General features: G+C 44.9%; 1 protein-coding gene across 1 annotated transcript; it reads right to left on the bottom strand.

Annotated features, from left to right (window-relative positions):
• Positions 1-3,865: 3,865 nt before the first annotated feature.
• LOC125444533 (zymogen granule membrane protein 16-like) lies at positions 3,866-6,648 on the bottom strand. Its single transcript, XM_048517005.1, has 4 exons — positions 6,526-6,648; positions 5,741-5,822; positions 5,059-5,191; positions 3,866-4,303 (listed from the first exon to the last, which is right to left on the bottom strand). The coding sequence occupies exons 1-4, from the start codon at positions 6,541-6,543 to the stop codon at positions 4,000-4,002; spliced, it is 537 nt and encodes a 178-aa protein (XP_048372962.1). The 5' UTR covers positions 6,544-6,648; the 3' UTR covers positions 3,866-3,999.
• Between the last annotated feature and the right edge of the window lie 5,775 nt (positions 6,649-12,423).

Genomic DNA, 12,423 nt, shown 5'->3' with positions numbered 1-12,423 from the left:
GCAGCTCCCACTGGCACCCGCATGGTGAATGCAGTGCCCTGGTGGCCAGGAGAGCTGTGGCGTTTGCTGCTGCCACTGTAGCATCCAAGACAACGATAGCAGGACGCTTAGATGTTTACACCACAATTGTGTCTGGACGGCCCAGGCTAGCCTGATCTCAACATAGAGAGTTGTAGCCAGTGGTGGGATCCAAATATTTTAGTAACAGGTAGCCATGGTGGTGGGATTCAAACTGTGGGGTAGCGCCAATGGGGCTGGCGAGAACGTAACGAGCGTGGCGGGCATTCGGTAGGGCGCGGGGAGCATTCCTGGGCGGGGCTGTGGCAAGGACGCAGCCACTCGCATGATCCTTAGGCGGGAAGCGAAGATGCCGCGAAGCGGAAGGCTGCCACAGCGCCCGGTGCACCTCCTGCTGGAACTGGCTTTAAGTTCTGCGTTAACTACTGCTGAGGAGGAGAGTAGCTGAAACCCAAAAAATCTCGTGGCAAAATCACCAATTAGTAACCCCCTCTCGGCACACACAAATAATTAGTAACCTACTCTCGGGAACCTGTGAGAACCTGCTGGATCCCACCTCTGGTTGTAGCCCTGGCTGCTGGGTAATTTCCAAATATGTGGTTCACACACAGGTTTATCCTTGCTTGTTCATGCTTACATTCTCAAGTTTGCACTTCAACCATGCCAGGCACATATGGAAAAAAACTGAATTGGCTGGAGGCAGAGTAGAGGCAGCTGGTGAATGAAAAGTGATTCGCGCCTGATGGCCTTTTCCAGGGCAGTCTCTTGCACAAAGGAAAACACACACTGTGAATCCTAGTATGGGACAAACGCAGGCTCTTTCCTCTGCCCATGTGCACCGTTGTTGTTGCTTTGAGTTTTAAAAAATAAACTTTAACAAAAAGACACCCAAAAGAAAAAAACAAACGATACAAACTAAACAGTTACAGAACCACGCACATTAAATAAATCACAATTACAATTAACTCACGTAAGTTAAGAAACTTATAGAAGGATAACACTTCCATAACAACAAAAGTTTGAATTATTTTGGTAAACTTAATTATTATTTCTTGCTAACCTTAAAATAAATAAAGTTTTCTCTTTCCTCACCTAAAACCAACATATTCCTTAAATCATAGGTGTATCCAAGCTTCCGGCTTTGACCCTCCAGTATTGTTATGGACTACAGTTCCATCATCCCTGCCAGCGGCATCATGCTGGCGGGGATGATAAAGATATGATCCATAACACCTGGAAGAACCGTGAAATTGACTTACCTAAACTATAAATTCTTTAAATTTATAAACTTCAATAAGAGAAAAAAAATTATATTAATGTAGCGATTAAATGAAATGCTGCTATAATTTATAATGCCTTTACGTTCCTTCCTCTTTATCAACAAACTTGGGCCTCTGGCACTTAAATTGCTTGCATCTAAATCAGGGGTCTTCAAACTATGGCCCTCCAGATGTTCAGGAACTACAATTCCCATCAGCCCTGCTACTTGGCCATGCTGGCAGAGGCTGATGGGAATTGTAGTTCCTGAACAACTGGAGGGCCATAGTTTGAAGACCTCTGATCTAAATGGACCTCATCTGCCCCGGTGTTCACCAAGTCTCCTACAGCCTACCTTGTATTGGTTCAATTCATCCACGTCGATTTCATCGTCCTCCAGCCATGCCTGTTTGTTGTGACAGTGGACCTCCACGTGTGCCTCTTCCACGGCCTCCAGATCCACGAGCACCTTCGTGCCCCAGCGACACACGGGCACCCCCTCGTCGCGGAACATGTAGGTAGGAAGCCTGTGCTCGTAGCCGCCGGGCTCTGTGGCCAGGCTGCCGCTCGCTATGGTCAATTTCGGGTTAAATCTTACTGGGATGAGGAAATCGAAATTGACAGAGGGGTCTTCTGGCTGGAGCTGCAGCCCTTCTCCGGAGCTGCCCACAAGGATGGGGTTTTCAGGGTACAACCCAGTGCTAGACTGGAAAGCCCATTTCACTATATAGCCCACCAGGGTCTGCACTGCAGAGAAGGCCTCTTCCACTCTCTGGCCTCTGGCCCCAGAAAGGTGGACACGGCTGGTATAGAACTGCTGGAGACGCTGCTCTTGTTCCTGGCTCATTTTAATGGTCTGGAAAGCCTTCCTGGCCTGTTTCACTGTAATCTGGCTCGGCCTCCCTCTCCGCTTTCGCTTTCCCTCTCAGCCCGGCCAGCCCTGCCTCCTTGCATGTTTATTTCCTCTGAGCTGTGTTGGCTGCATGGAGAAACCAGACAGCGGAGTTTGCACAGAGGCCAGGGCTGGGGAGAGGCAAAGTTTGCTCCTCAAGTTTCCAGCTCTTCCCTGATAAACATCCAAATGTTTAAAAGGAGAATCACGGCGAACAACGTCTAGCCACAAAAGGGAATTATTTCTGGATTCTTTTGGAATCGCAGTGGTCTCCAGGCTAGAGCGATCAGTTTTCTGGCAGAAAAATGGCTTTTGAATGCTATTTAAAAGCATTATTATACCCCACCCCGGCCAGTAGCCTGGAGATCAGCTGTAATTCTCTTTGTTAGTTTTTAAAAACTTCCTTAATTCTTTTGTTTTTAACCTTTTCCTTTTTTCTGAATTTTTTAAGCTGGTAAAATATATATAATATAATATAATAATATAATATACACATACACATACACATACACATACATACACACACACATATATATGTATGTGTGTGTATATTAATACTCTATTCGTGTGTATGATATATGATAATATATAATGATAATAATAATAATAATAATGTATGTATGTGTGTATATGTGTGTGTGTGTGTGTGTGTATAAAAGAAACACACTGCAATTTTCTGTGGCCGCACATTAAAGAGGACAATCTGCAGTAAGTGAGCTGTTTTCCAGGAAAACTTATCAACCATTATTAATCCCATTGGGCAACTCCTGAGAGACATCTGAGGAAACCGGCTTTCCTCAGAACATGCTTTCAGAAACCACGGCTGCAAAAATACCAACCAAGAGATGGTGCTATACCAGTGATGGCGAACCTTTTCGAGACCGAGTGCCCAAATTGCAACCCAGACCCACTTATTTATCGCAAAGTGCCAACACGGCCCTGTTAACCTGAATACTGAGGTTTTAGTTTCGAAAAAATGGTTGGCTCCGAGGCGTGCATTACTCAGGAGTAAGATTGGTGGTAGTCGGTGACTTTGCTTTGAAGGAATCGTGCAACTCTTCCAACTGGTTTGGCTGGCCAAAAGGCCGTAATAAATATCTATCTATCTATCTATCTATCTATCTATCTATCTATCTATCTATCTATCTATCTATCTATCTATCTATCTATCTATCTATCTATCTATCTATCTATCTATCTATCTATCTATCTATCTATCTATCTATCTATCTATCTATCTATCTATCTATCTTCCAACTGGTGAATCATGACCCTAGCAGAGTTTACTTAGAAGCAAGCCCCATTTCCAGCAACCGAGCTTACTCCCAGGTAAAGGATTGCGCTTTAGTTCTTCACATGAAAATCAGTGGGGTTTAACAGCGCTTAACAGGGTTACCTACACTGCTTCCCCAAAACTAGGTCTTAGGTTTAATGCTAATAATCAAGCCCAGCGGCCCAGGCCAGCCTAGATGTGGGGGGGGGGGGGCACACTGTTTGCATGTGCCCACTGAGAGGGCTCTGAGTGCCACCTCTGGCACCCGTTCTATACTGCCTTACTGATTTCGTCCTCCAAGCACTGAAGTATAAACCATGGACTCCATTTTGAGTTTTGAAACCCTATTATCATATTTCTGTGGAACAGAGTGTAGATGCATCTTCTCTCCGATATCCCTATAATGAAGACCCACAGATCCATCCATTGTTTAATTTGGGTTATTTTATTGATTTTTGTTATTCATATTTGATTAAGCGCACATTGAACACAGCTTTGTAAATGGGCTTTGGTGGAATACTGGGGGCGAAGCAAAAAGAGACGATCCTACCCTTGCGATTCATTGTTCCGTGCCCCAGTGGAACCCAATGGCATCCACTGAAGACCCCGAACGGCCGCTGATGGAACGCAGAACCGTGTTTGGGAATGAAGGTTCTGCACTAAAGAATGTCCCTGGGCCAAAGTTGGATCCGAAGGCAAAAATGCGGCCTTGGTTGGTGCGGAAGGCAAGATACTCCACGTGGCTCCCAAAGCGGCCCAAGACCCGCACGATCCCCTCTCCGAGAAACAGCTCCACGTTGTATGGGCTGCCCGCCATGCCCCCTTCCGGGTTGGACCACGAATCTCCATAGCGAACCTGGATACTGAGTTGGTAAAGGCAAAGACAGTGAGATTTAGGGAAGCCATCTTTTCCTGGATGGAGGCTGAGTGTGCTTCGAAATCAACAGGTTGGGGCAGTCATAGCTCACATGGTTGTTGTCTTCTCCATTTAAACCCCATAATAACCCTCTGCAGTGATTGCAATTCGACATGTCAGTCCTTCCATAGCACATTTTGAAACACACTGCATATTTCTAATGGAGGGGGTGAAGCAGTGGTGGGATCCAAAAATTTTAGTAACAGGTTCCCATGGTGGTGGGATTCAAACTGTGGTGTAGCGCCAATGGGGCTGGGCGGGGCACAACGGGGGCGTGGCCGGGTATTCCAGGGGCGGGGCATTCCTGGGCGGGGCTGTAGCAAGGACGCAGCCGCTGCGCCGGTCCTTGGGCGGGAAACGAATGCACGCAAGCGCAGGCTGCCACGCACACCGGTGCACCTCCTGCTAGACTGCTTCAAGTTCTGCGTGCTACTGCTGAGAGGAGGGGTGTAACTAAGGCAAAAATCACGTGGCAAAATCACCAATTAGTAACCCCCTCTCGGCACACACAAATAATTAGTAACCTACTCTCGGGAACCTGTGAGAATCTGCTGGATCCCACCTCTGGGGTGAAGGGACAAAACCAAAATTAGGGGACTCTACCTACTATTGACTGACCTGCTGTCTGCCCCACAGCTTCCAACCAATCCCCTTGTGGGGCTTCTGACAGACATGCAATTGAGTGTCTAAAGATATATGTACCTTACAACATATCTGTCATTAGCCCGTATCCTCAGGCCTGTAATGGGACCCTCCTGCTCACGATCCAATTGGTCAAAATGGCTTCCAACGCTGCTTCCAACGTCTTCAGAATAAGAGGAGGACCTTGCCTGGGCTGGATTTATGAAGGAAAGGCTGCAGATTATTCAGCCATCTGAAGTATTATTTATTTTATTTTTCAATTGATATCCCGCCCTCCCCTGCAGGGCTCAGTGCGGCAAACAACAACAATATAAAAACAGCATAAAACATCAACAGTCATAAATCAGCGAGCAACACACTGTACTGCTGTCATGGCCTCCAACTGCATCAATTTAATATTTGTATTTTGGTTGCTGGTTACGTATAACTTGTATTTGGAAGCGTGAAACAGGCGGTACACACATACAGTCCTCACTGCTCATTTCCACCCCCGTGCTCCAAGCTGCAAACTTTCACCATTTTGCAAGAAGGACTCTCATTTACTTGATGCACACAGCGTTCAGGAGAGAGTCGAAAAGATTTGGGGTAGCAGGGGATAGGAAAACCCTTTCTCTGCCCCAAGGTTCTGGAAGGGCAACTCCAGTTGGCTGTGTTGGGCTATGGAGACCAATGGTCTGTTTCAATAAAGGCCACTTCGTCAGTTCACGTGTTTTGTGGGAATTGCCTCTTGTCTCCATCTTACCTGAACCATTGGATGCTTCCACACTGAGGAAAGACAGGAGGAGCAGTATCAGCATCTTGGTGGTGGGTAAAAGGCGGTCCGTCTGAGGATAACAAAAATAATTAAGGTGGGTCTTAAAAAAAAACCTATCCAGAAAGCAAAGGAACTATAGCTATGAATAGCTATAAATTTCTTCACTTGACTCACTAATCACTAAATCTGAATACTCAAGCACCTGAATGCTGAATACTAAATCTGAAGACTCAATATCCAATCACTAAATCTAGATACTCAAAGATAAGAAAAAGGAGCAAGAAGAACACATAAAATTCACGCAGGGTTTTACCAAACCCAGATTAGGAGAGACATTAGGGGGAAAAAGAGGGAATATTTGCCTTCTCAAAAACCATGTTAAAGATCACAAATCCAGTTGATTTTTAAATATTCAAATTAAGATATAATTCCAAAATCCAATTATTAGCGAATGGGGATAAATACTGGTTGTGATTTTGAAGTATTATGAATGTTGACTACGTCATTTTGTTGGGAGGCTTTACAACGCAGGCATAACAGTTGAAGTCATAAGAGTTCTAAATCTAAAGAAGAGGCCAGGTTTGAAAGCAAAAAGGAGGTCCTTTTAATCTCTCTTTTAGAAGGATCTTGCTTCCTTCTCCTATTGTAATCAAGAAAGTGTTCTTTTTTCCCAGTTTGCCTCTGACAGATGAGAACTTTGTACTTTTAATCCTGTGGTTTTCAGCTTCGATGAATCACAACAACTAAGTTTCTGTAGCCCAACAGTATCTTACCTTTCGTAGGGAGCGCATCTGGCGATCAAACCTGATGTGTCTGTCTGATTCAGATGTACAGGGCAGCACTTCGCTTATCAAAACGGCTGCTTTTTTTGTTTTGGTCGCTCCCAAAGGAAATGCAGCCTGTGTCTTTGAGAAAGTGGCTTGGATTGGTTTGGCAACAGAGTCTGTCATTTTTGGGGAAGGGTTTAATCTTACCTGCCATGGGCAACGGGGCGAGCTAACAGTCCTTCTATTGTGATCTAATATTTCACCGTGGTCAACATTCAAAGAGGAGCATTCAGTTGCAGAAATCATAACCAACTGGGCAAATGCTTCCACGCTCCTTTTTTAAAAACAGGATGGGCTAGTTTTTAAAAAGAATGAAAAAAAGATCGGAAACCGTGACCCTCTCCCCAAGTGGGTGGAATTTCCATGCGATAATTGTCTTTCCAAGAAATTTACCAAGTGGGTTATTAAAGGTCAAATCCCCACTACCGTCTTAGCCAGGTTTCAGAACACAAACTAACCAGGTTTGAGGGACGACCTCCCCATTGCTTGCGTGGCAGATTCCGTTTCTGGCACTCGTTCTCCCCGTCAATCCGCGCTCCGGATTGCAAGTGGCACAGACCCCATTAACACGGTTCAGAGCTGATCGGAGGGGAGGGATGAGGGTTGAAACCCTGACTCGTTTCCCACCCTGGAGCGTGACGCGAAATTCGGGCAACCAATCAGCGCTGCGGTGCGCGCGCAGCCTTTCCTTGGTTTCATTTCCGCTTTTGCAATCAGCCAGCAGAAGGGGACGCAAAAGTTAAACAGTCAAACGTGTAACTTTGAATCATTAATGGTTTACACAGGTGACGATTAACTGTTTGCACAGTTAAACAGTCAAACGTTAAACTTTTACATGCTGTTTTTTTTATTGTGCCCCTACAACGTACGTTTCCGCAGCGGGAGAAGGTCCCGCCCCATCAAGGCACACCAGCCAATCAGGGAAGACAGGCGAAATGAGCTCGCCTGGTAGTGGGGATTGCTAAGAGTTCTGCAACTGAGTGTGTCTGCTGTGTGCTCACTGCGGTGGGGAGGGAGAAACTCCGATGAAGAGGACACGGTTTCACAACTAACAGGTTTGGATCTGCGTGCAAATTTCAAGTAGGGATTTGACCAAAGACAAATTATTTTTAAAAAACTGGTCAGAGTAAGAACCCTCCACGACAAAGGCCTTTTTTCTCACGCACAGCTTACCGCAGATTTTCACATTGGTCAAACCTTGGATCTCAGAAATGTTTTCTGTGAAATCGTTCTGCAGATCTCCAAATCTCTTGCATTTTTTTACCCCTTGTGAGATTCATCCATGAGACAGACCAACAACCCTCACTTAAAAAAACAAACTTTTGTGGAGGTGCAGTATAGTGCATTTTGCAGGTACATTGAAGCAGAAATTCAAAAAGTGCCTCAGCCTTAATTTTTTCCCACTGAGAACTACTCAAAATGGAAGCAAAACACTCACCTGCTCTGGTACAGGTACCATTACCTGAAGGAACAGAAACAACTAGCATCCTCTTGCCCCTGCAAAAAAAAAAACAGCTCTTCCGGCCAAACTGGAGCTGCAGTAATACACAATAGTTACTGCGGCAATTCCTAGTCAATTTCACTCACTCCTAGTCAATTTCACTCCTAACACAGCTTCCCCTTAAAGTTACATGGCAAGTGGTAAGTGAAATTGACAAAACACATCCAATTGCTCCTGTTCCATATTTCCACCTCAATGGTACATTGCTAGTTCGCTATAACAATTTGTTATAGTAACAGAATTTGTTATAGTAACAGAAGACCAGGAGAAGGAAGACATAGTTGAAGGGGAGGTTCGGCGACTACATGAGGTGTAGATAAGGATCAGGAAGCCCCTCCCCACCCATCAGGGACAGGCTGGTGTTTGTTGAGATGGAGAAATAAAAGACTGTTTCAAGGTAATCACACTTTCAAGGGAAGCTGGTTCGGAACCAAAGACTCTGCTGTAAAAGTGTTTGGACAAACACGGAGGAAAAATAAAAGGAAAGCATTTCCAGAACCATTTCTGAAAAAAGCATGCAAAATGAAAAGGGGAAAAAAGTATTTGGTAGCAAGATTCGTTGTAAACAACTCATGCGGAAAAGGCCAAAGAATACCACTATTGCAGAGGCACAGAACTGCCGCTGGGTGGCAGCAAACACCATGAAATTGGACTGCCCATTCTAGAACGGCCTTGTCTCTTCATTGTTTGTTTTAACTATTTAAGCCCGACGCTGTTGGTTGCATAATCTGTTAAATCTGTAAGGGTGTTTTAAAATCTCTGGGCGGTTCATAAAGCATTACCAACTCTTTCCCTCCTGACTACCTGCTTGCAATAACAGACCAAATTTCAACACTTCGGGGGTAGGGCGGTCTATCAAATGGAATGAATGAATGAATGAATGAATGAATGAATGAAAGAAAAAGAAAGAAAGAAAGAAAGAAAGAAAGAAAGAAAGAAAGAAAGAAAGAAAGAAAGAAAGCATCATTAGCTATATATTTAGGTTTGTCAACCTCCAGATTGAACCTGGAGATTTCCTGGAATTACAACTGATCTCTAAAGTGATAGAGATCAGCACCCCTGGAGAAAACGGTGGGCAATATGGCGGCGTATCCTGCTGAAGTCCCTCCCCTCCCTAAATCCTGTCCTCCCCAGGAACCAACCATGAAATCTCCAGGGATTTTCCACCTGGAGATGGCAACTGTGCTGTATGTTCTTCATCTCTTAAAGGCACAGGAGCCCTGCTGTGACAAAAATGCAACAACTTCTTAAGCCACAAGGGGGCACATGTTCTTTACACTGAAGAAAGTCATATTGCAAATGGCTCATGGCAACTCCATTCAGTGTTCCAGGCAAGCAGAAATGGTCTGCTATTTCCTGTCTGTGCATATCAACCCTGCTCTTCCTTGGCGGTCTCCCATCCAGGTATTAAGCAGGGCAGACTCTGCAGGTTTGTTCTGTATAGTGTCTCAAAAATACTTTAGAAAGAGATTTTCTCAGGAAGGATCGGAAGAAGTCATCTTCTTTGCCAAGGGTCTCCCTAGGACCATAGGAAGGGAGTATAGTGACTAGGTTTGCCAACTGATGTGCTTTAACAATACTTTGGCACACTTGGATACGTGAAATTTTACATAGCATGGTGGTTTGTACAGCCCAATACTAGGGTTTCTGGCAAAACGCAACCTAATTTGCTCCTGCCCCTTTAATTGAGGTTGGAGTTGCTTGCAGGGACATACGAAAATTTCGCGCAGTTGTAAATGTAAAACAAAACAGCATTACAAAATTTCAGGAATACCTAATAATAGTGCAGTCCTAAGGAGAGCGACTCCAGTCTACACCCGTTCATTTCAACGGGTTTAGACTCGTATAACTTTGCATAGGACTGCGCTGCAAGTGATGTTAAACATGATTCAGCAGTTTAGAAGTCTGTTAGGGATAGGACATTTTGGAGGTCATTCATTCATAGGGTTGCCACAAAGGAAGTTGACATCACACAGTGTACACAGAGCCCACGTCAACAAAGGAGTTCATCAATGCAGCGAATTGTGTCTGATTACTCTGAAAGGTCGCAGTGTTTTTCCCCCTCATGTTTAGATGTTGTTCCTGACATAACAGATTGCAGAGGGGCAGCCATGTTGGAGCGTTGCAGCAAAATAAAACAGAAACCCCACCTTGGCATCTTGAAGACCAAGAACGTTTCATTTTGGCGTGAGCTTTTCTGAGTCAGAGCTCACTGCCTCAAGTGCTGCGAAGAAAGCATCACAGCCGAAGAAATGAGGCAAGACCACGATGAAAAAATATCGATCATCATTAAGGTACCCCCGGACTTCCATTTTACATCTTCACCTGCCATTCTGCCTTAATGCTAGGGTAAGAACATAAGAACATAAGAACAAGCCAGCTGGATCAGACCAGAGTCCATCTAGTCCAGCTTTCTGCTACTCACAGTGGCCCACCAGGTGCCTTTGGGAGCTCACGTGCAGGATGTGAAAGCAATGGCCTTCTGCTGCTGCTGCTGCTCCTGAGCACCTGGTCTGCTAAGGCATTTGCAATCTCAGATCAAAGAGGATCAAGATTGGTAGCCATAGATCGACTTCTCCATAAATCTGTCCAAGCCCCTTTTAAATCTATCCAGGTAAACATGGCACCGGGTCTCTCACAACCAAAATTCCAGCAGCAGTTAAAAGAGCTCCTGTGTACATACACAATGTCAAGTTGCAACCGACTCATGGTGGTCCCAGCAAGGGGCTTTCAACGCAAGCAAGAGAGAGAGAGGGGTTTCCCGAGGAGCTCATACCAATTCATATTTGGGGTGCTGTGTGGTTTCCGGGTTGTATGACTGTGTTCTAAGTAGCATTTTCTCCCGACGTTTCAGTTGCATCCGTGACTGGCATCTTCAGAGGATCCTCTGAAGATGCCAGCCGGCTGCAGGTGAAGTATCAGGAGAATAACTACCGCACTACTAGAGCTTCCGGCCATGCATGAAACCACACAGCACTAACATTGATCCTGAAACCGTGAAAGCCTTCGACAATAGATCAGTTCATATTTGTTTGGAACAATTCCTTCCCATACTCCACACCGTTTAACACCTGCAAAATCATTCTCCCCAAAATACCCCATGGCAGTGGAATGATAAAAATGTGCTTGGGAGCGTATTTCCTTGAGGCTTGCACGGAGCAAAATGTCACGACACACATCTCCTGACTCAGAGTTAATATTTACCCCAGCGTGTGGGTTTTAAAATAAATGTTACCTTTGTTCGTTATACACAGAAACAATTCCATGTCTGCCAGCTTTACCTCCGTGATCAATAGAAGATTGGGCTGGTTATATTCAGGCCCCAGTCCTATACCCCTTGAACACAGTTTTATTTGTGTGTGTGAATTTCCCACCTGGAACAGCAAAGTTGGCCGGAATTGTATTGTAACAGGTTGGGGGAAAATCCTTGTAGGTCTGTCGTGAGGGTTTCCAACATGGTTTATACATTACATTATAGTTTACACTGTTTTAGACACAATTGTCTTGTTTTTATCATTAGGGGATCATTAGAAAAGGAATTGATAATAAAACTGCAAAGATTGTCATGCCCTTATATAAAGCAGTGGTGCGACCGCACTTGGAGTACTGTGTTCAGTTCTGGTCGCCACATCTCAAAAAGGATATTGAAGAGATAGAAAAAGTGCAGAGAAGGGCAACGAGGATGATTGAGGGACTGGAGCACCTTCCTTATGAGGAGAGGCTGCAGCGTTTGGGACTCTTTAGTTTGGAGAGGAGGCGGCTGAGGGGGGGATATGATTGAAGTCTATAAAATTATGCGTGGGGTAGAAAATGTGGACAGAGAGAAATTTTTCTCTCTTTCTCACAATACTAGAACCAGGGGGCATTCATTGAAAATGCTGGGGGGAAGAATTAGGACTAATAAAAGGGAAACACTTCTTCCTTGGCATAGCGTGTGATTGGTGTTTGGAATATGCTGCCACAGGAGGTGGTGATGGCCACTAACCTGGATAGCTTTAAAAGGGGCTTGGACAGATTTATGGAAGAGAAGTCGATTTATGGCTACCAATCTTGATCCTCTTTGATCTGAGATTGCAAATGCCTTAACAGACCAGGTGCTCGGGAGCAACAGCCACAGAAGGCCATTGCTTTCACATCCTGCATGTGAGCTCCCAAAGGCACCTGGTGGGCCACTGCGAGTAGCAGAGAGCTGGACTGGATGGACTCTGGTCTGATCCAGCTGGCTTGTTCTTATGTTCTTATGTTTTTGATATTTAATTTTTATGATATTTATTTGTAAATTGTAATTAGATGTGTTGAAATTATACGATTTGCTCTGAGCCTACTTCAGCGGGGAGAGCAGG

The sequence above is a fragment of the Sphaerodactylus townsendi genome, linkage group LG15 (assembly GCF_021028975.2).
Source record: "Sphaerodactylus townsendi isolate TG3544 linkage group LG15, MPM_Stown_v2.3, whole genome shotgun sequence".
Classification (NCBI taxonomy): domain Eukaryota; kingdom Metazoa; phylum Chordata; class Lepidosauria; order Squamata; family Sphaerodactylidae; genus Sphaerodactylus; species Sphaerodactylus townsendi.
This window is presented reverse-complemented; position numbering and strand designations above follow the sequence as displayed.